The sequence below is a fragment of the Brachyistius frenatus genome, unplaced genomic scaffold, assembly GCF_029030835.1.
Source record: "Brachyistius frenatus isolate BFR_SWC_R1_liver_20210118 unplaced genomic scaffold, ASM2903083v1 Contig_36, whole genome shotgun sequence".
Lineage (NCBI taxonomy): Eukaryota > Metazoa > Chordata > Actinopteri > Embiotocidae > Brachyistius > Brachyistius frenatus.
The window spans coordinates 2,034,930-2,057,681 of NW_027210635.1; the positions used below are offsets into that span (position 1 = coordinate 2,034,930).

The 22,752-nt window shown below is 42.6% G+C and overlaps 5 protein-coding genes and 1 non-coding gene across 6 annotated transcripts; 3 read left to right on the plus strand and 3 right to left on the minus strand.

Annotated features, from left to right (window-relative positions):
• Positions 1 to 19: 19 nt before the first annotated feature.
• Positions 20 to 3,391, minus strand: rrp7a (ribosomal RNA processing 7 homolog A). The gene is made up of 7 exons (XM_069701284.1): positions 3,328 to 3,391; positions 2,997 to 3,139; positions 2,211 to 2,336; positions 1,980 to 2,103; positions 773 to 870; positions 477 to 684; positions 20 to 216 (listed from the first exon to the last, which is right to left on the minus strand). The coding sequence occupies exons 1-7, from the start codon at positions 3,389 to 3,391 to the stop codon at positions 131 to 133; spliced, it is 849 nt and encodes a 282-aa protein (XP_069557385.1). The 3' UTR covers positions 20 to 130.
• A 589-nt stretch (positions 3,392 to 3,980) lies between these two features.
• Positions 3,981 to 9,970, minus strand: poldip3 (polymerase (DNA-directed), delta interacting protein 3). Its single transcript, XM_069701285.1, has 10 exons — positions 9,875 to 9,970; positions 8,987 to 9,087; positions 8,035 to 8,465; positions 7,821 to 7,865; positions 7,604 to 7,681; positions 7,264 to 7,485; positions 6,767 to 6,844; positions 6,528 to 6,657; positions 6,205 to 6,271; positions 3,981 to 5,184 (listed from the first exon to the last, which is right to left on the minus strand). Exons 1-10 carry the CDS (start codon positions 9,940 to 9,942, stop codon positions 4,968 to 4,970), a joined length of 1,437 nt encoding a protein of 478 aa, XP_069557386.1. The 5' UTR covers positions 9,943 to 9,970; the 3' UTR covers positions 3,981 to 4,967.
• A 513-nt stretch (positions 9,971 to 10,483) lies between these two features.
• On the plus strand, positions 10,484 to 10,637 carry LOC138622574 (U12 minor spliceosomal RNA). The gene has a single exon (XR_011311015.1). It is a non-coding gene; the product is annotated as a U12 minor spliceosomal RNA (small nuclear RNA).
• A 376-nt stretch (positions 10,638 to 11,013) lies between these two features.
• Positions 11,014 to 19,196, plus strand: fam234b (family with sequence similarity 234 member B). The gene is made up of 13 exons (XM_069701286.1): positions 11,014 to 11,125; positions 12,136 to 12,678; positions 13,041 to 13,154; positions 13,476 to 13,643; positions 13,851 to 13,966; positions 14,962 to 15,112; positions 15,334 to 15,475; positions 16,265 to 16,459; positions 16,678 to 16,756; positions 16,928 to 17,095; positions 17,273 to 17,393; positions 17,617 to 17,843; positions 18,489 to 19,196. Exons 1-13 carry the CDS (start codon positions 11,089 to 11,091, stop codon positions 18,489 to 18,491), a joined length of 2,064 nt encoding a protein of 687 aa, XP_069557387.1. The 5' UTR covers positions 11,014 to 11,088; the 3' UTR covers positions 18,492 to 19,196.
• A 71-nt stretch (positions 19,197 to 19,267) lies between these two features.
• Positions 19,268 to 20,574, plus strand: LOC138622465 (essential MCU regulator, mitochondrial). The gene is made up of 3 exons (XM_069701288.1): positions 19,268 to 19,506; positions 19,729 to 19,882; positions 20,368 to 20,574. The coding sequence occupies exons 1-2, from the start codon at positions 19,348 to 19,350 to the stop codon at positions 19,864 to 19,866; spliced, it is 297 nt and encodes a 98-aa protein (XP_069557389.1). The 5' UTR covers positions 19,268 to 19,347; the 3' UTR covers positions 19,867 to 19,882; positions 20,368 to 20,574.
• A 556-nt stretch (positions 20,575 to 21,130) lies between these two features.
• Positions 21,131 to 22,644, minus strand: ndufa6 (NADH:ubiquinone oxidoreductase subunit A6). Its single transcript, XM_069701287.1, has 3 exons — positions 22,479 to 22,644; positions 21,519 to 21,634; positions 21,131 to 21,362 (listed from the first exon to the last, which is right to left on the minus strand). The coding sequence occupies exons 1-3, from the start codon at positions 22,615 to 22,617 to the stop codon at positions 21,231 to 21,233; spliced, it is 387 nt and encodes a 128-aa protein (XP_069557388.1). The 5' UTR covers positions 22,618 to 22,644; the 3' UTR covers positions 21,131 to 21,230.
• Between the last annotated feature and the right edge of the window lie 108 nt (positions 22,645 to 22,752).

The window sequence follows — 22,752 nt, forward strand, 5'->3', positions numbered from 1 at the left end:
AATAATTATGAAAAAAAAGTCAATCAGAATGATAGTTTATTTACACAAAAATGCTCAATGCGATGATGTAACTAAAACACAAGAAAGTTGTGAAAAAAAAAAAAAGCAGAGAAAAACTGGAGTAGTGGCTTCAGTAAGGTCTGAACTTTCTCTGTGCCCTCAGCAGAGTGATCCTCTGTTTATCCTCCTCAAACTTTTTCCTTAGTTCAGCAATATCTGGAAAACAAACAGGGACATAAAATAGAATTAACCACAATAACGCCATTCTGCTCACAGGCTTAATCCCAGCTAATCCTGAAATGTGTTTCCAAAGGTTTAGTGATCATTAAATTACATTACATTACATTTGGCTGACGCTTTTATCCAAAGCGACTTACAATAAGTGCATTTCAACCAAGAGGGTGCAAAACCCAGAACAACAGGAATCAAGAAAATACAATTTCTTCAAGAATGCGACTCAAATGCGAGTAACTTACGTTCTTTCTGTGTGTTTCTTTGCTGCCAGGTGTAGAAGTTCATGAGCTCCTTCCTCTTCTTCTTCCTCATCTCTTTCTGTAGAGTCTTCTTGTTGGCTGCCTCACTGTGGGGACGGGCCTTTGTGCCCTTGTGCCCTCTTGTGACTTTTACCCAGCCCTCTTCTTCCTCCTGCTGCTGCTCAGCCTCCTTCGTCTGCTGCTCCGCCTCCTGTGACCAACAGAACAAAGGCAGGTTGCGGTCGGGTGGGCCGTACGGTGGGAGGGGGATGCTGGAGGAGGAGCAGCAGTATTCTCACCCGTTCTTTACGCTTGTCGTAGTCTTCCATAAAAGAGTCGACTATTCTTTGCAGTTTGTCCACATGAACAAAAGACTTCGTGTACTGTTGAATCCATTCTGGTATCAGAAAACACAACATGTAACATACATGTGTCATACAACGGACTTGCTTGAGGGTCGGACGGGGCTGCAACGGTATGGGGTTTTCACAGTATGATAGCCGTTTCAAAAAATATCACGGTATTTCACAACTGTTATTGTTACCATTATCTATTACACTGTTAACTTGAAGTGTAAAAAGCCTCTTATTTGAAATAAACAAAAATAAAATGCGTTAATGTAAAGCAGGATTTTATTGTCGTAGTTGGTTGGGTTGGAGGTCTTTTGCGCTATTTTGCATCCAACGGCAACTAATGATTATTGTCTTTGCGGAATAATGAGCTGATTTTTTTTTCTCCGTTAATTGATTGAATATTTGGTTTGTATAAATTATGTAAATAGTGAGAAATGCCGTCACATGTGCTCTAAACAATTATTAAAAAGTTTGACAGTTTACTGGAGGTGCAAAGACACTTTAGGCAGACTGTACCTCAGACTCACACCGACTCACACTGACGTCAGCACCCCAAGCCAAAAAAGATTGAGTTGAGATCCAGGATGTGGAAGATTATTTCAGTAGCACATTTTATTATCATTGACTTTTTAACAATACATTTTTTTTTGTTAGGCATTAAAGTTAGAAATGGAACATGTACATTTCCTCTTTTGAGACACTTTATGTACATTTTTTTTTTTTTTTTTTGTAAACTGAATATCTATCCTCGTTCATTTTTAAGATGTCCAATGTTATCCCACATACATTTTAAATCACTTTTCAGGGTTGGAGATGTTAATATTATCAGTTTTTTCATTTCACTTGTGTGTGTGGTGCCTTGTTTCTGAGTCTGACAGGCAGTGGAGGAGGAAAGGTGAGTTGCTACGCACAAGCGAGAATCTCTGTTTGTTGCTTTTTCTTTTTTTTTTTTTTTTTTATGTTAATACCGGTAATAACTTCTGAATGGTAAAATAACCATCGGGCCGACAAGAGGATTGACTGACACCAAAATTCAAATAACTGTTTTACATTTAAAGACTGATTTTAAGGCAGAGAAAATAAGAACAACCACAAAATACAATGAAACAACATCAAATGTAGTGTGAATGAAAAACCTGAATGCATCACTCACTGTGTACTCCTGTGCTCACCGGACGCTGCTCCGTGCTCGCCACCAAAGGCACGTCATGCGGGTGGGACTTAACAGCTGGTAAACTGGAAGAGTTTTGAAACACAACGTAGCCGACTTTGAAACCCTGGAGGAGACGAACAGAGACGCGAGGGGTAAAACGACGACGTGAAATACACCGGGCGCGAGGAAAGAAAGAACAAAGCTAATAACCGAGCCGAGGTGCGACCTCACCTGTTTTTCAGCTGGTTTGAAGAACTGGGACAGTCGGGGTCCAGAATCCTGAGAGGAGCCCGGGTGGTCTCTCAACTCCACCGACTCAACGCTGCCAAACTGTGAGAATATGTCTTTGACAACATCCTGAAACACACGCAGTGAGAGAGGAATGGTAGTCAGGAGTATTCAGATATTTTACTTAAGACTTCTAATACATGTACAAATACTCCATTAAAGGTTTTTTTAGCTAAAGTATAAAAGAAAAAGTCTTGGTTTGGTCCCTTTGAGTGATATATTATCATACATGACATGTTTGGATTATCAGTACTGAAGCCAGTGTGTAAACAGCATGTTACTGTTGGAGCAGCTGCAGGTGGAGCTAGTTTGAACTTTTTATATTCAGGGACAGCAGATAAATGTGAGGAGTCGTCAGATGATAACTGGGAGAAGAAAGAAGAAAAACAAAAGTTCTGATCCACAGATCTGTTTTCAGGTTTTGGACCTTTTTTTTTTTTCCTCTGATGTTTTGATATTTTTGCTGAGATATTGAATCATTTGAACATTAAGTGAAATGGATCCACGAGAGAAGTTTAGATAGGGGGAAAAAAAAAAAAGTGTATTTGTTGGAGCTGTTAACAACTCAAAGACATCCGAAATGTGACCTCAACTACGCAGATTTATTTTTTTTTAATTATTTTTTTGTAAGATGTCAGAAGGCAGACAGGTTGGAAACCACCGGGTTAATGTTTGTAATAAATGTTTCTTTATTAGAAAGTGCAAGATCTCTCTGAAACACAAACGCACCTCTGAGCAGTACGGAGGGACGCCGAGCACAAACAAAGTCCGGTCCAGCGGTCTGCACGAACTCTTCTCCGCCCGGACTTTGTGCTCTTTCACGTACAGCGCGTGTCGAGCGGCGCCGTCGGAACTAAACTGTAAAGACAGGACTGAGGAGAGACACACAGCGACACTTAAGACAACAACGAGACACGTGGAGGATCTGCGACCGCAACGAGGACACCTAGAAACACCCGAAACCGTTCAAAAGTCACGACACGGCCGTTTTGGCCGAGGATCAGACGGCGTATGACCGGAAAGCCTTCGGTTGTGTTGTTAATTTGATCAATTAATTTACCTGTGAATCCTCCAGGAATAATGCAAGCCTGGCTACCGGCATGTTTCTTCTTGGACGGCGCCATTTTTGGAGTGACCTTTCAAACCGGAAGTACATCGGAGCACTACAAAGGCGTGGTTATTTATTAGATATAAATAGAAACGCAACACAACTTCTTGCATATAACTATGACTAATATGTAATTGTAGACGTAGTTATGTAAAACGTCGTGTTGTGTTTTTTATTAATTTTGAATAATAATAATAACAACTATTATACAATATTATACATTTAATAATAATACTCACAGTAACAAAAAACATTTTCATTCAATGTTTGCACTGGTCAGTTGTGCTTCCGGTACACATAGACAAGATATGAGCCATATCTATGCTCATTCAGACCATCTACACAGAATGCCACCTAATATGTCAACTATATTGTATTTTAGCATTTGGATTTAGTTGTAAATGTGTATTATTATTTGAATAATGCTCATTTCCCATATTAATAAAATATGTAAATGACAGACTACAATAGCATTCCAGAAGCAGATGTGTAATTCCTGTAAAAGCTGGGAGATTCTGGAAAGCCTAAATGCTGAATGCTCTGTATAACGGATGAATCCATCTTCATCAACATAAGGAGAACAAAGAGGAGTCTCAGACAAGATCTAGAAAGCTAAATATTTAATGGCGACTTTCACAGACAAATCTGACCATTCGTGTCTCCTCTTTACCGACATGCCAAGAAGAAAGCAACATAAACTGTGTAATGTTTACCAGAGCAAATTAAACACATACTGCTTCAAAACTAGACAACCGAGTAAAAGCAGTCAACGACGGAGCACACAAGTCTGGATGCTACAAGAATGGAAAAACCAAAGAAAACATCAACATGACTGTTTAAAAACCACTTTACTGAAGCTGTGGTATTTTAGTTTCTGGTCACTGGTATTTCTATTTTTGTTATTTTGGCTGCTATGACATCTACTTGGGTAAAACTTGGGTCTACATTGTGGCGAGAATTAGCAGAAGACAACTTAATTGTTCTGCCTGATCAGACAAGATATGATATAATTGTTTTGTCTGGTTTTATATTCTTTTCTATTTCAACGGGCTGTAAACATCGAGATAAGTCAAAGGAGGTACAGTTGAACACACCTGTGTCGATATACAACTTTAAATGTTACAAATGATTCAATCATGATAATGCCACTAAAAGACCGATTAGTCCACCAATTAAATCTTTTGGGGACACTTTTTGGGGGGTAAGTGGAGATAACTGGAATATCAAAGAAAAACCTGAACATATCCAACTGGAGTAGCATTCAAATTTTGAAAGATAAATCTCCAAACATCCAGTTTGATTGATTTGGCACCCCCTCACCACCCAAACCACATTGGATAAAACATCATGTGACTTTTCTTTTCACTGGTCCATTTCAGAAGCAAACAGGTGAAATTTGATACCACAAAACCAAAACGATGATGTTGCATCTATGAATTTCACGTTTACAGTAGTCATGTCTATCAAATGTGTAAAAATCAGTTTCATGGGATGATGTAGGATGGCTGCTGTCAATGTGAAAACCACAGTTTTTATGTGAACACAGAGAATGCAGTAATATGAACAGACAGTGTCGTCACAGCAGACATGAACTATATCTTGATGCGAAAGGCAGTGGCCTGTGAGCTGGGGGGCTCGGTGGTGGAGGTGGACTGTGCGGTGGACTTGAAGAGAGCTTTGAGGATGGTCTGGGGGTCCACTTCTGGAGTGGGCTGGGAGGAGGCTCGCTGACTGGCCGGGCGAGACAAGGAAGCGGGCAGGCCGTCTTTCTTTGTACTGCTGCCGGCGCCTGGAGTGTCGCTGAGCCTTCTGTAGGAGCCACAAAGGAAAGGGTTGTCACAGTTCTTCAAGATCACAAGACCCAGACCCTCTGTATTTAATCAAATCTATAAATACTGTGCCATGCTTACAGAATTAAATACCTAATGTATTTTGGAGGATTCAAGCCACAAACACAGTGACAGGCCATGGCATTCAAATTTCACTGTGAAACTAAATTATATTACAACAAATTTGATCACCACTCCTTGCTTCTTCAAAGGCAACTAAATAGCATACGAAACACTTAAAATCAGTCCCTCCAGTTTTTGGGATAATTGCAAGCAAAAATACTGAATCGTGCAGCAGCTTATCTTTAAAGATTGCGAGGTAATTTCAACAGTTTTCTTATAGTTTTTTTTTTTTTTTTGGGGGGGGGGGGGGGGGGGGGGGGGGGGGGGGTTAAATTTATAGGAATTGTCCAAAATTCCAAGTAATGGAAAACAATATATATATATATTTTTTTTTTTAAACCTCAAAGGATGAGTCCGATGTAATCACTTTTCACACTAATAAGCATACTCAACATGACAGAAATATCTGTAAATATATTAGTTCTCAATGTTTTAATTTTCTAAACGTAAAGAGCCATACGGTTCAAAGTTACAAAAGAAATTCCTGAGTCATAAAAATGACACAGCAGAGCTTTTAAACATTTCCATTCTTGCAGAGAAATCCCAGGAATTTTGCAAAATTAAAAGCTTTATAAAACATATGGCAGACTGGTTGAATTTGAATTAATTATTGCAATCTTAAGATTTTCTCGAGGAGCTGTTACATGCTTGTTCAAATAAGATCATGCCTTGATAAGCACTACCAAATATTTGTAGTTGCTTATATACATATATGCAATATAGAAGATAAATAAATGGTGGACAAAAGTTGTAGTCTCTCAGCTTAAAAAGGTAACTTGCAGCTCACCGAAAATGTGCAAAATGAAGCGCACATGTAAACGCAGTCAACTACACAGTAATTTGAAATGAGTGAATGAAGCCTCGTGGGCTCACTTACAAAAGAATGGGCTGATCAGAAGTGATGACATTTCCCTGAATGTGAAGGTTACACTTCATGGGTTGGCCTGGGGTTGGACAAAAAGAAGAGAGAAGGGAAAAAAAACAAAAACACATGACACAGAATTTTGGGTGAATGGCAATCACAGTGATGCTGAGTACGTATAACTGGGTTATCTTTCAGTTCAACATAAACAACACAGAGCAACGTGACAAGAGAATCTATTATTGCTACAGTAGTCATTGACCTGCACACAACACAGTATCCAGTGGCCAAACCCCAGAGAGACGTTTAATGTGCGTGTCCTTGCTACTGGTACTCACCGTCCAAGCAGCGGTTGTTGTACTTCCTGTATGCGCTCACAGCGTCCTCTTTACGGACAAACACCACTTCTGCAACGCCTACCTTCACCAGGCGTGCTCGCTTCAAGGCGCCGCACACACAGAACAGCTCCTGTGGAAAAACACACACTGAATGAGTCATCGTGGCACAACAGCGCACTGCACATCACTGAATATCAAACATAAGAAAAGGTTATAGGCAAGTAGTGTGATTTACTCACCACTATGTCCTCCTCAGTGACCCTGGGATGCAGGTTGTTCACGGTTATTTTTGTCCCCTCCAACGGGCTAAAAGCAGGCTGGAGAAGGAAGACGGCACACGAAATGCAGTTAAAATGGCTAAAATAAAACAATGTGTGCCCGTGTATTGCTTAAGGCTAACAAGTCAAACAACCCTGCTGTCTCGCCACCATCATGAAGTGGTCAGCTCATGCAGCTAAGTCAGGTTTTCACTGCGAATATGATCTGGCAGTGACTTCATGTTACAAAACTGTGGAAAGGAAAACAGTTTTTGACCAGATAACAAATGTCAATCTAACTACTAAATGTAATTAGGTTTGTAAACATTAAACAGAGAAAAGAGAGGAGCACCGGCAACAGTTTACAGACTTGATGTATCCAACTTAAGAGCAAATTACACTAATAACAGTTAAAGACAAGCTACAAAAGCTCGGGGAGGAACGCATACTGAGCTACAGATGCCAGCTCCAGTGTTTACCTGAGGGAGAGCGGGAGCTGGTGTGCTGGTTTCTGCCGTGCTTTGCTGAAGAGTCCTGGAAACGGGCTGTAAGGCGGCAGCTGAGGACCGGGTGGCAGCCATACTGGTGTTGGACCGGGTGGGAGCCACCGGGACAGGAGGGCGCGGGGCGGTGTAAGCATCATTTTTAACCACCTTGGTGATTGGGGCTGACATGGAGAACGGGGGGCCCACTGTACCAGACTGCGCAAAAATAAAGAGGCGTTTCATTCAACGTGACACCAGACATGCACGTATTTGTTGGGAGTTTCCTGTATTGAGCCCTAAAGCACGAGTTAAGGTCAGCTGTCGTAGATCTTACCCGTGATTGTAGCATAATGCCAGCAGATGTGATCTTTAAGTGTTTACTGGGGGTGCCATCATGCTCATTTAAGGCAGGCTGTGGAAAACAAAACAATCTATTCAATGCCATGTTGTACAGCCTTGGGAAATAAACAAGGGACACAGAGTGTTGTCTTTTGAAGGAATGGTCCTGTAAAACAGTTCATGTTTAAATATGAAAGAAAAGCAGCTCCCACCTGTGGAGCAGCACGAATTCCACTGGACATCCCTATTGGACGTTGCTGTAAAAAGAGATGCCATATATTAGAGCGAAGTAAGCATACTTGTACACTTCAACAAGTTTGTTTATATACATGCAGCATATATACGTATATATGTGTGTGTGTATACGGCATGTATGTACAGAGTGTATCACTGATCCAACAACAAAGGAACTACTTTTGACCTCACCTGGATGGTCTTGGTTATCTTCATAGGTAGTGGTCCAGCAGCTGCTTGTGTGTGCGTCCCTCCAATGCTCCTCTTGAGGCTCAGCCTATCACGAGCATCCATCACTCTCTTATTATTGCTCAGCTGTGGTGTTGCGCTGCCCCTCAGGTTCAGTCCTTGTGCATTAGGGGAAAACTGCCTGGTGTTTACACCAGCATGATTGGTGTTGGTGTGTATCTGTATCTGCGGCACAAGTGTCTGGCTCTGTAGTTGGTGCGTTACTGCCGTCTTTAGTGTGGTCTGTGCAGTGACGGTGAACTGACTCTGCCCCTGTTTGCGCGAGTTGATCATCTGCCGGGCATCCTGCACCACTCCCGCTCCTCCCCTGCCACGGATTTTAAAGCGAGCATCTTTTTGGCCCAGCTTTTCCCTGGCATCCTTCACTTGAAAACCTACGGTGAAAAAGAAAGGGTTTGTAGGCAAACATAATTGTACTCTTCAAAACATTACACCCACCAGTCCAGTTGAACAATAAACACTGGGACACAATGCCTGGTGTGTGTGTGTGTGTGTGTGTGTGTGTGTGTGTGTGTGTGTGTGTGTGTGTGTGTGTGTGTGTGTGTGTTAGCTCCCATAGTAACAGGTTAGAGCAGCCACACAGCCTCAGTGAGATGTCAGCCTCGGTGTCTTGCAAGTGGTGGTTTACAAGGAAAACAAAAAATAATGAGCCTCTTTTGGGTTACAAAACAACTCTTCACTTCTTAAACCTCAAACATTCCCATGCCGATGGCCATTATCCATTGGACACTCATGGTAGAAAGATGGCTGGCAGTAGCAGCGCCGCAGCAGATATGCTGGTATTGCGGACACACATACGGGCAAGATAGCCACAGCAGTACAGCCAAGTAAACACCATCAGTAAACACCATGCAGGCCGTGGGTCCCAGACTTAAGGCACAATGGTGGTGCTTACCTGTTCCTCCTCCGAGCCGTTGTCTGACATCATTCGCCCCAATCTTTTGCCGGGCGTCAAAGCTTTTCCCAACCCCTCCTGCACCCCGTCCGAACATGGGCCTGGAAAAAAACAAAGAAAAACAGGTTTAAAAAAAAAAAAAAAAAAAAAAGTTCAATATTAGTACTACAATATGCTTTAAGATTGTGTAGACCGTGCTCCACTCCACAATTATAATATCCCTAGAAACCCATATAACATTTTTAATATTTAACCAGGGTGGGTTGGTTGGCAAAATACATGTAAATAGGTCATCATGGTGTATTGTCTCTGAGTAATGGGGAAACGTATTCAGAGGTTGTTGAACGAGTCTTTTCTGAAGACAATCAAACGTCCCGTTGTTTCTAACACAATGGAGGAGGGACAATATTAGACGTGTTAAACGAACATTTGGTTTCGGTCCCATTTCACTTTAACTCAGTGCTTCGAGCAGCCGCATTTGCTCAATATATAAAAAATAAGATAATAAAAAGCTGCCAGGTTTCCAACATACATATTAGCTCGCTGAGTTTGAGTGAAACTACAAAACACACAAACAAAACGCGAAGCAAAATGTCGAAGTCTTTTTGGAGCTCACGCGTTCTCGCGAACGCTAAAACGCAATTCGGTTAAACGGAGTGTGTTTGAAGGTTTGATTTATATCGTTTTAATCCAACTATGAACGGCTTCACACATAAAAGGCCTCAAATTAACGGCGGCTAATCGCTGCTAGCTGTGGTGGGCTAACGTCATCTTTACGGTAACCCCCCCGACGAGCTCTCACGTTACGCTACGCTTTTAGAAACGTTAAGATAAGTTGCCGTGCCCTTATTAAGCAACCGTTAACCAATGCATTGTAAGTTTAAATACCGTTTGGCTGGAGCCTTGAGATTAATACCGCGCCGTCGGATAACTTCATCTAAGGAAACGTCTGCCATTTTCTCGCACACTTCTCAACAGCGCGTGCGCGTCTCAGAAACCTGCAGTTCGAACGACGGAAACCAATTTGGGCCAAAATGCATATTGACCAATGACGACATATATATATATATACAGTATATTGTTTTAATGTGATAGTTCGTTATTTGGGTTTCATTATTGATCGCGACTAACGACGGGTGTTTAAACACATGCGCTGATTTTGAGCGCAATGACTATAAAGCTTAACATTGAGCGATCTGCATTCGACCACTCTCGACGAAAAGCGAATCGCGGGAGCATTCCTACCTACCCATGAGTCTTTGCGCCACATACTCATGAGATAAACAGGGATTTTTCAACACAAAATATGATTTACCTTCATCGGAAGACGATGGGAATAATAACGTGTCTGCTCATATTACTATTTAATACATCGACAAATCATTCGTACAAAATAAAAATAAAAAATAAACCCCCTTCCGGTACACCGGACGACGAACCCTAACAGAGAAGTGTCTGGGCACTTTATGTATCCCGGTCTCCGACCGTCCGCTGGTTATGCCTTAAACTGATGAGTAAGGAAAATAACGACGCGGGGTGACGCCCGTGTCCTCGTTCAAACTACGAGAAGAATTTTTGCAGGGGCCCAGGTCTGCCCGCGGAGGTGACTTGCCTACTTTGCGAGATGCCTCTCGGGACTAGGACCTTCCCCGCACCCCGAACATGTGGAAAGATACAAATCGATCAACAACAACAAACAATAAAGAGTTTCGATCACCTGGTTTAAAGAATTCACCATGACGACGTCACGACTTTATTCCCTCGCTGATTTCGCGCGAATATCACTATTTAAAAATGTGTTTTGATTCAGATTTTCCTGATTAAAAATGGACACAGTATTGTTATATATTTCCAACGCTATAATTTTTTTTTTCTTTCCGGCATTGCGCTTTAAAATCAAAACAATATTCAAGAGTTGTTTTTTTTTTTTGTGTGTGTTTTATTTTTTTTTTTTTTTTTCCACGTGGTATGGTAGAAAAACTCCAAGTCCCATGATGCAGTTGGGCAGGCGCAGAGCTCCAAACCTTCCTGGCTCGGCGCCCTGAAGCTGCTCATCAACGTTGCTTCACATCGGTTGTCTCTCGGAATCCGTTATAGGAGAAATGGCTGCAGCTCTGTCCCGCGCCCTCAAACTGCCAGGTAAAGATGCGAGTATTTCTACTAAAGCACAACCGACGGACAAAGATAAGAGATGAAACGCAAGCTTTCACCGCTCCTTTTTTTTTTTTTTTACTCCCAAAATATGTTCCTGTAATGTTTCTCATCTGCCAACACAACCGATTCATCCCTCGCACCGGGTTTTTGTTGTACGTGGTTAATAATCTTGCTCCGTATCTCTCCACGTCGGGAGTGATTTCTAAAGGATAAGATGGAGGTTGTTTTCTGTGGATGGAGCTGGACGTCAGAGCACCATGCTGACGGTGTGGTGGTGGTGGTGGTGGTGTGTGTGTGTGTGTGTGTGTGTGCTGCTAACTGCGAGCTAATGTTTAACCAAAACAAGCTGATCTGCTGCTGGAGGGTTAAAAGGCATAAAAACAAAAACAAATGTTATATCTCAGGCCAGGCACGAAACATTAAACCCTATATATTCATTACTTATTGAAAAAAAAAAAAAAACCACACTAAAAAAACAACCAGTAATATGCATCAGTGACGGTATTAATCCACATCTGTTTGGTTTGTATAATTGTGATAATATTTGCCGTTTATTTTTTTCATATTTGAGAAGTGTAATTATGATTAGACTGCAATACTCATAATATTACAGATTATTATATATATATTTTTATTATAATTGCAAATAATGTCATTATTTTTTTTATTATTATTTCAATTCTTTTTTTATTATGATCGAAAATCATGTTTAGTTGTTTTAAATTCATTGAAATGTTTGTGAAAAAGTCATTTGTTTGACTCCTAAGTGAATGTATTTAAATAAACACATTATCAGACAGTAAGAAAAAAAAAAAGAAGCCATCATCATTGCAAAATGTCCAAAGTAATGGAAGGACACATAAATAATACATTATTATTGTAAGGATATGAGCATATATTATATCAGAATGTATTTATGTATTAATAATATATCAGGAAGTATGAAAATTGAACAAGTAACCACACAGGACGCTCCTCATCCCGTGTCTCTGCAGGGAAGAAGGGCTCGGAGCTCGGGGAGTACGACCCTCTCACCCAAGCCGACAGCGAGGATGACAGCGAAGAAGACGACCTCGTGCTCAACTACCCACGAAATGGCCTCGGCAGGGACGGCTGCATGGGCACGGGCGCCTCAAAGCTGCGGGTTGGCAGATCTGGAAGACTGGTGGGAGGTCAAGACGAGGCGCAGGAGGACGAGGAGGAAGAGGAGGACGAATGGAGGGAGCGGCTCCCCAGCAAATCGGGCCAGGGCAGAGAGGACACCAAAGGCATGCAGTACTGGAGGGAATCCGGCAGGGAGAGGATGGGGGAGGACAGAGGCGGGTCTGGGCCTTTGGGCGGCGCCGGGCTCGGGGTTAACGGCACTGATGCGGAAGAGAAGAGGATGAGGGTGAAGCACGCGGTCCGAAGTGCTTTTTTCCTGGTGCCTCTGGTGTGTGCCATGCTGCTCGTGCTGCTGTGTGCTTTCCTGATTCCCTGCCATAAGGGAGAACTGGAAAAGAAGCTGCAGTGGGAGATACCACTGGGAGAAGCAGGAGGTAAAGACATAACGACACATGGACTCAGACTTGTAGTTTACTGAAGGGTCAAGTGCCAGCAGCAATAATGCTCACTGTATCAAGACTTAATAAGGAGTCTTGGTGGCTAGACATTAGACAATGATGGCTCACCCTTTGATTATCCACCCGTGATTGTAGAGGATTATAGGCTTCATTCTACCGACCACATGTTCTGTTTCAACATGAAGTATGTTGGTAATGCAGAGTGGAAACAGAACAGTGTCTTCATTGTCTGATTTTTATTTTTATTTTTCAAAATGTAATCCTTAATGTTTTTATACTTCATTTCTTCCTTGCTTTCTATAATTCATGCTCAGTGTTTATGGTGTTTTTCTGCTCAGGTGTCACTCCGCCCGCGCTGGCCTTGTGGGATGTTGATGGTGATTCATTTGAGGATGTGTTTTTGGGCGTTACTGAATGGACCAACGACACGCATACAGCACAAGGGAACAAAAGTATGCGAGGAATTCTTTCAAACAGGCGCAGCTAGCAAATCCCGATCTGTTTTCGCCCTGTTAACTTCAGATAGATGATTTAGATTAGGGGCGTTTTACATGATAAGAGAGGGACAGGGTGTGTCGTTCCTACTTTTTATACCGATGTAACTGAAAATGAATCTGCTAATTTAATCCTGCGAGTCCTGGGCAGAATAACCTAAGACCTTCAACCCGCTATAATATCTAAAGCTCTTTCTTACTCTTTAACTTCTTATATATTTATACATGCTGTATGATTGATCCCCCGATTTATTAATTACGTCTTTTCTTCGTCCACAGTTTACAGCGCGGTGGCCGTGTCCGCACTCAGCGGTCGGGAGCTGTGGAGGAAAGTCATGCGGGAGTCTGTGATGTACATCCAGTGTGGTCTGCAGCTCAGCACCCAGCCGTCACCCGTGTGTCTCCTCATCGGCAAATCCATCCTCAAGGCTGTCAACGGCACCACAGGTTAGCGGAAAAGCCACTCAAGTGAAGCTGCGTGTAGGTTCCTGTCCTTTTTCATGCACAGTAATCAAACGGTAACCAACTTCTGCCAAACGTTCAGTTTGTTCTACAAACAAATGCAGATATTCTAGCTAAATTAAGTCAACAGGATCAACTCTTCTGGCTCATAAACACAACCATAAAGATTTTGAGTCTCCTTTCGCTCCCTAGGGGACAAGGTGTGGTCGGTCCCGCTGAAGAACATCGAATCCCAGGCCGTGTTACTCCCGGACCTCCAGGGCGACTTAGTCCCAGATCTGCTTGTAGCCACCCTGCCTGCAGATGAGGTATGTCTATGTCGGCCGCCTCCCTCTTCTCCATATACACATATATGTGTATACACATCAATTTTACCTGTGTGTATATACACATACATGTGTATACACATACATTTTACCTGTAATTTCCACTGCGGTGTGACGACACTCAGTGGAAAAATTACAGACAGAACTTTATACGCTACGATTTTTCTTAGCAGTTTGCAAATAAAGTCATCTAAATCCCAGTGATTATGAGCTGATTTGCCTTCACCATTAGTTAAGACCATAGACCGCATATAAAAGTGGAGGTTACTCCCGATTCTGAAAAATGAGGCCAATGCGGAAGTGCCTTAAACTGCAATACCACCGAGTGCCACTTGGGGTTGGCTCCAAAAAGACTCTGACTCCACAGACTCCCATTCAACTTCTCTCATGAAATACAAAGTCAATACATTTTTTTTCCACAAGTCCCCATTGTCTCATTTGCCAAAGTCACTCCTTCTTATTCGTTTTCTGGCGGTCCATCTGAAAATAATTCCATCATTAATTAGATATTAGGCGTCAAAAAGTGGCATTTTTGGGTTGTGTCTGTTTGATTGACAGGCCTGCGGTGCAGTCAGGTTTCTTCTACCAGTTGTCCTTGGTTTCCCAATGAAATTACGTTCGATCCACCACTTTACAAAGGCTGTTCACAAACAAACGGGTGACATGATTGTTGGTTAAGATACAGGAATTAAAGTTTATAGATTGTAATCGATTTATTTCGCTCATTCAATAAAAATATGTTTGTACTTTTGATTTTTAAATTTGACATCTGCCTACTTTAATAATTCCTGCCGCTAAATGAAGCTCTGCAGTTGTATCTCCAGTTACAGTCCCATTAATGTCATTATGTCAGACCCTGGTACTTCTACTTGACAGAACAGCAAAGTGCTCCTGAGCTGAAAGCGTTCAGATTGTGTTTCCTGGCTTTTACGTTCAGTGTCTACAAACCTTTTTGGTTTTGCTTCATTCAATTTCAGGCGTTGGATCTCTCCCTGACTTTGATCTCCGGATATTCAGGAGCGATGCTCGGACATCCTGTACCTTTCAACCTCACCGGACAAGGAAAGCTTATCGGTCCATTGCTGCACGAGACGCAACAAGGGGCTTACTACATCCTCTTCGGACTGGGTGAAGGAGAAATATAAACTTGATTCAAAACAAAAAAAACAAACATACAAAACTCATCAGTTTCTGTGGGTGTTCAGGCAATAGATTTGTCTACAAGCAGCTACGAGGGTGCAAATAGTTCAAATGTAAAACGCGTACTGCTCTGAACTGATTGTGTTTGTTACATTTAATGATATTTACTGTGTATTTACAAGTTCGTGTGTCAATGTCTGTTTCCTCAGGTGACGTGGAGGCCATCTCTCTGCGAGACATCTACATTCGCGCCACGGGCAAAATGCCCATAACTGAGGCGCTTCGGAGGAAGGATCCCGGGTGGGAGGGCCTCAAGAAAACCAATTCCTCGTCCTTTATACACATTTACAGGTACGCCTCAGTGCCCGGCACACGGCTCTGGTTACACCGCACAGACTCCTCTTTGTCCGTTAAAGATTAAACCGTTAATCAGTTGGTATGAAAGAGACACAGTTACAGACTCTGTGATACTTGAAGCTCGGTGTGAGCACGGATGTTACGTAGCTGTTTTTTCCACCAGAAGTAAAGAGAAAATGTTCAACTTGTTTTTGTATCTTCAAGTGAAAAGTCTTGAATATTGTCATTTAAATGAATGTCTGTTAAGTCGCTATCTATCGCCCACTGATGAAAGCCCTTACATTTACAGTGTTATGAACAGCTCGGTGTCTGGGGTGACATTTCTGGGAAAAATCCCAAACAGTGCCCAGTTTAGTGACGCATTTACCATGATGCAACAGTGGAGCTAATGCAACAGGCTCGCCCTTCACCTGCCGGCTGACTGACGGCACACAGGCGACACTGTCTGGTCCAAAAAACACAGCTGCACTTACTGCTTATCACCACAGCGGCCGCTGAAGAGAACAAAACAGAAATCCGTTGGATAGTACTTTTAAACATGATAAATAGTTCAACATTTTTGAAACATGCACTAGTAGTAGTAAATTCATCACAGGTGTTAAATCACTCTCCGTTTCTATAATTTAAGAGAATCTCTGGACAATATTTGTTTACCTGCCAATGAATCATCAGCATAGAGTCAAAGAAATGGTAAAGGAGATTGTGATGACACTTCTATATTACCTTTGATATTATTTTTGACTAAAATAAGGACAAATCTGTCTTTTGTCATCTCCTTTCTAGAGGGAGTGAGGGTGTGGAGTTCCTGCTTCCTCTTGTGACTGGTTCTGGGAACAACCGAAACAGCCTGGACACCGTGTCGAACCTGAACTCCAGCAGGAGTGACTGGATGTTGGTGTTTGGGTCCAGCACACTATCAGTGCTCAGACAGAAGGACTTACGGAAAGATTGGACCTTCAACTCGGCTCCTATTCACAGGTACAGCCAGCACTGACTGAACTGCTGTTACATTTCTGCTACCACCAACAATACTACGATTATGACGAGGCAAAAATACAGAAAATCCATCTTGATGTGAAGTTAGCTGTAGTATGACACACGTTACATGACAGCACCAGTTAAGCTTTTTTTAACAGCTGTAAACAAAGTAAGTTATGCATCAGAATTTCTCTAAAATAGTTCTTTGCCTGTAACAGTCAACCAGCCCCGGGACACTTCAATGATGATGGAGTCCTCGATCTTTTCATTCAGCATTCAGCAAACGGTGTCATGAAGGTAAAACAAATTTTCACACTCATTTTTTTCAAGGCTCAAATGCTTCACAAAAACGGTTCTTTCTCTTTGAGTTTCAACAACAACAACAAAAAAATTCAGATTTAGACCTTCAGTGATATATATGCTGTTTGCTCTAAATCGACCTATTTTTCCCTCTTCTTTGTCTCTCAGGCACAGATTGTTGACGGGGCAAACGGACACCTCCTCTGGGTCGCAGAGTTTGTGTGTCCTCGCCTTGTTTTGGACATATCTTCAATCTCCACCTCGACTGGCCAATCGGCTTTCCTGTTCTGGGCCAGTGAACCAATCAAAGCACAGAGGAACGTTACCAAGACAACGGTGAGTCTTCCCTCCCGAACAAGAGGATTACATCAAATCCAAAAAATATATATAAAATAGAAAGAGCAATCTCTGTATGAATCACGCACACAGTTTATTTACTTTCTCTTGTCTCTGACTTTGAAATGGAGCCATCAAAAATAAATACTTACTAAGCTGTCCACACTGGCTGTCCAGGTGGCCCCAGGTGTTGCTGCAGCGGAGCCACTCATCAGAAAACTTTTCCTGCTGCATCCTGCATATCCCACAATCCTGCTGGAGCTCACCAGCACCACCGACACCGCAGTCACATCTGCAGGTAAAGACAAAAATGGTTCAAATATACTGTTGCTGCAAAAAAAAACTGCAGAACAACATATATGTGTGTTTTATTTAAATAATGAACAATCTGCCTTTTTTTTTTTTTTTTTTACATGAGTGCACAGTGGAGAAGCAGGTGCCAGTGTAGTCATTACACAATAAGTAAGATATGTGTACAACTAATAAAAATGTCTTATTCTCGCCCACTTCTTCTCTGACAGTTAGTTACCAGGAGCATCTGAAAGACGCTACCTACATCACCGTGTCCTCTCGGCCCACACCTGATTCTGAGCCCGGCGCTCGAATAGTCAAGAGCACCATCCTCAGAGCCGCCATCGCCAAAGCACAGATTGTCAGGTTAGGAGAAAGCAACAAGACCGGGGCTGCCCTTAAACCGGGCGCGTTCGAGGTCAACAAGTTCTTCAGGCGTCTGTCCTTCAAACATCAGGTGAGAAACACAACGAAACGCAAATCTACAAATCTGGTAGAAACTGCAGGTAAGGCAGTGTATATCGCCATCGCTTTAATTTAATATAGTCAACAATAGTATTTTCAACGAGTGTTCTGGATTACTCATCTAAAGTATTATGTCACTTCACGTTCCTGCAAATGTTTCACAATAAGAGCCTTTTTGGGAATTGAAGGGTTTGCCTACCGAAACAGGCTTTTAATTCGAAACAAATACAGGAGGAGCTGATTTTGTATTAGGTTGTAATGCAGTAACTTTAACAGGGCAAACAGTGGCGGAGCCAATCATGCCTTCAATTTGACATTGAATAAGGCGATACACCTTAAATGTCCCGATGTAAACTTTGGCAGTTGTATTTGTTTTTATTGGCTCTCATACGCTTTAGAGATTTATTGAATCTTCAAGCACTTAAAATATGTAAATGAATTGTAACCGGATCAACAGAACTGTGAACATTTTAGTTACTTTATTTACTTGGCGTAACAAAGTGGTGGCGCGTTAATCCAGCAGCACAACACCGATGGGTAGAAGAACATGTTTTTGAGGCCTACATCCAGTAAAGTGCTCTGTGGGTCTTTTTGAATGATGACACTCACTGACAAATCTCTCTGTTGCTTTGTTTAGTGACGAGCCAACTCTGCTGCCACCTGCTGCATCACAGTAAGCGGTACAACTAAAAGGACTTGTAATGATGAACGGGCCAAACATTGAGGATCGTTCTGCACTGAGGAGACACTTCCAACTCATTTCAAACTGTTTACATCTTGTTAGGTCCACTAAGTACATTTTAAGTTAATTACTTGAGTAACAGATTTGTATTGTTTTGATTTATATCATGTTGGTAAAATGAAATTGCTTATTTATATTATTTAGTTAGCATTTAAGAAGTCTGTGATATTTAATTGAATATTTATGGCTGTTCGGACTTGAGAGAAACTTTGCACAATGTTTTGTAACCTACAGTGAAGCACAGAGATGGTGATGACAGAACATGTAAATGCATTCAGTGTGCTCCACCTATCTAACGCTTCCAAGGCCAGTATTTTAACGTGGTGTCGTCTCACATTCATAAAGCCACCAACAGTGTTTTTTTTTCTGCTCATCACCAAGTTCAGTAGAGAAGGGAGTCTGTAAATAGTCAATGCTGTACAGTATTTATTGTTTTGCTTTATTTTCTTCTTGTTCAACTGATTATATATTATAATTAATTGCTGTTTATTTTCTCAGAGTATGTGGCTGCTAAATGGCTGGGGCATTTCATTGTAAGCTGCAACTTCACATACGGCAAGAGAAAGTAAACTTCAGAGCATTTCAAAGCTTTATTTCACTGTCTCGGATGTTTTAGTCACTCAGTCAACATGGAGAAAGATAACGGTGTATTGCTACATCAACACTAGGGGGCGCTGTTACGCCTCCCCGTCCAAAATTACCTCATGTTTTTCGCCTTGCTGCTGCTGCTGCTGCTGCACCAACTGTTGTAAACATGGCGTCGGCTCTCGTCGGTCGCTTGTACCGGCTGTCGGCTCTCAGAACCGGCGGCACCTCACCGTTGACCCCCGCCAACGTTCCGGGGAGGACCGTGGCAGCCAGCCGGACAGCCACAAGCACATCATCCGGTGCTATTCTGCCCAAACCCAAGAAGGTACGTGTTGATTTACGTGATCGTGAAGTGTGTAATTAACAGCTCGGTTACGAGCAGGAGAGAAAGCAGGGAAGATCCTCTGAAGACTGCCAAGAAGCAGAGTGAAATCCTAAACCCCACAGGGGGCAGTAATATCCAGCTTTTGTTGAACATCTTTTAAGGCTGCTTGACATGAACTAATTTAGTTGTTTCTATGGTGTTATGTGCGACACCGGGGAGCAGACCCCCTTCGGCCTTTTCCGGATTGCTGTGGTAGTGGTGTCCTTCTTGTATGTGGGGGCTCAGATCAGCAAGAGCTTTGCAGCGCTGCTGGAGGAGCACGACATCTTTGTGCCCGAGGACGACGACGATGATGACTGAAGGGTCCGGTGAGCAGGTATCGCTGGCTTTGGATTGCGGGCTTCACTGTCAATTTGTACAATTTGGTGCCCTAAACCTGACCATTTACTAATGCTGCATTCAAGTACAAGCTGAAACGTGGGAGTTTCTGTTATGAAAAGCATTTTTTTTTTTTTTTTTTTTTTAAACCCCAAATCATGAACTGCCAAATTAATGCACCCGACCACAGAATAGTAGTGCTGACTATGCAAAATTCTAATCTTTCACAGCTTCCCTTTTAAATCAAAAATAGGACATAATAACTTACATCAGCAGCCTGAATGCAGCAGTAAGGGGAAGAGCGGTTGTTAATGCCCCCTGTGCTTCAGTTTTTGTGGCGTCTGCAACTGTTGCCGATCACTTTATAGTAACTGTGTCAGTTGTTGGGAGTGTAAGATGGCGTATTACTACTCAATTTATAACATTACATTTCAAAAAGAAAGAAAAGAAGAAGTCACCACTCGCGTCTTCTTTCCTCTGCAGATCGTGCTGTTTCGTCGCCACCGCTGACAACTGTCTGAGCAGATGAATGCCATCCTGGAAATCCCTCTGCTGTGTTTTCAGGTCGCCTCTGTCTGCACTGGATTTTCGCTGTTACCGTCAGACATCGGGCCGCAGCAGGCTGTCTTGAGTTCCGTTGTATTTGCACGCACTATTTAAATCTTAATAAAGGGAATATCACTTGTAAAATACTGCGTGTGATCTGTGGACTTTGGTGCGAGTTGATTGCAGTAGTGAGGTCAGTACGGAGGTCAGTGCAGAGGTCACACAATCAGTCCTACAAAGTGGCTTTTTGGTGTTTGATCTTGTATCATCGCTACGTATACACACTGTGTGCAACAACTATTATGAGAAACTTTGTTTATGACATAATGTAGACACAACATAAAACATTTGACCAGTAGTCTAACGTACTTTCTTAAAGAGGACCGTTAATCCAGTACCTCAACTCTTGATTTCTCCTCTTCACAACAGTATCTACTATCAGCTCAAAGAGTTTCTTGTTTGGAGACTTCACACATTGTAGACACACAAAAAAAAAAAGACGATGGACCTGGACCATGGACAGGAAGAATTAATCGCATTAATGATAGCTTGGTTCCATATAGTGTCCCGGTGATCTGCAAGACCTCCCGTAAGTGGAATCCAGCTTTCATTAAAACTCGTTTCCTGCTCCGACATATCAGAGTGTCCGCTATGAAAACGGGTGAACTGTACCTTAAAATGAATTACACTTAGACACAACTTTGTGAGTGTTAAGTGTATATTTACAGTCAAGGGGAACATCTGTCACACTGGGCACAAGCAAAGAAGGGGGGTTGAAGGTGAGCCGATAGCAACACAGTTCACGGGTCGTGACCCCGGTAGAATTTGGACAGGAAGTCGGTGGCGCGGGGTTCCTCGCTCTCGTAGAAATATCGCATTATGTGGGTCTTCTGCTTCCAGACGTGGATCGTCTCCTCGAGCTCCATTTTGCCCTGGGGTTTCAATCACACACAAAACGGAAAACATTTCAAAACACTTTGGAATAAACGGCTCCGTGTCGCCCCGACTGATAAACTCGCATCTACGTTTATTCAACCGCGGCACGGTTTGTGATCCGCTGACGGTGCGATCGGGTACGAGGCTTTTACCTTGATGACCAACATGTCGATCACTCGGGGGTCGGTGACGTGCTTGTTTTTGTCAAACATCTCCCTCACTTTGTCTCGTCCCTGACGTGTGTTGATGTCCAGCTGAAAGGTCGACACTGCAGAGAGGGACACAAACAAACAAACAAACAAGTGACTACGTTTACACCAAAACGACCTTAATCCAGGAGATCCGCTTTAAAGTCGATCTGCAGAAAATGTATTCGAGAATCAAATAGCTTTATATGCGCACATGAATATTGTTGGGTTTGGACTGTTGGTTGGACAAAATGGGACACAATGAGATGCCACGTGGGATATTATGTAAAGTTTGGATGTAATTTGGTTGCAGATGCATCTCATATTGAGGAGTTACCATGGTGACAGCGCTTTTCCCTCATTTCAACACTAATTTGCAGCAGCCAAGTGTTTTTCACAGCATCTCAACCTCGAACAATTGCACTGTAAGCTTTGTTTTTACCCAATGTTTAGTTGTTGTCGTTGTTGTTACTATTATTGACACAACACCTGCGCCGTCCAGAAAACCTTGGGTGAACTTTCCCCACCTCATCTCTCTCTATAAAAGCTCCAGGATCTCAGCACGTCTGAGCAAAGACACCAGTTCATCACAAGGGAATGGCACCTTTGTTTATATTCATTATGTGTCTACGTTACATCCCAATATATATATATATATTAATAAAGTAACTACCTAACCTAATACTTGTATGGCAGCTTCCTGGAGCAAGAAACAAAGCAACGGATTAAGTTAAATACTGAAAACCTGCTTGCACTTCACGGCTTTCCTTTGATTGATTAAAGATATATGACGTCATTTCTATCAGCTGCTGTAAAATGCGTTGTGTTCAGTTTGCTCTTCGCGAGCAGCTAAATGCTGATCCTCCGACCTTGAACGCCGCCGTCGCTTTTCTCCACCACCGGTCACCGGCGGACCGACCGTACCTGTGTTAGGGACCTCACGGTACCAGGCTCGATACAGCTCCCGGACCCTGCGCTTCGCTTCGTCCAAATCCCGGCTAAAAAGCGGTTTAACAACTTTGGCGGCGCCAGCTGCCGCTCGGGTCGCCGCTGCGGACGCCATGACTGCTGCTGCCGCCGTCGTTTCCGGTTTCACTGCTTCGGTGGTGTAACGATGTTTGACGGACGCTCCGGTGCCACCTGGCGGGGAGGCTGCGTCAAGACAGGAGGCGGCCCAGTCGACGGCTGTCAACAGGTA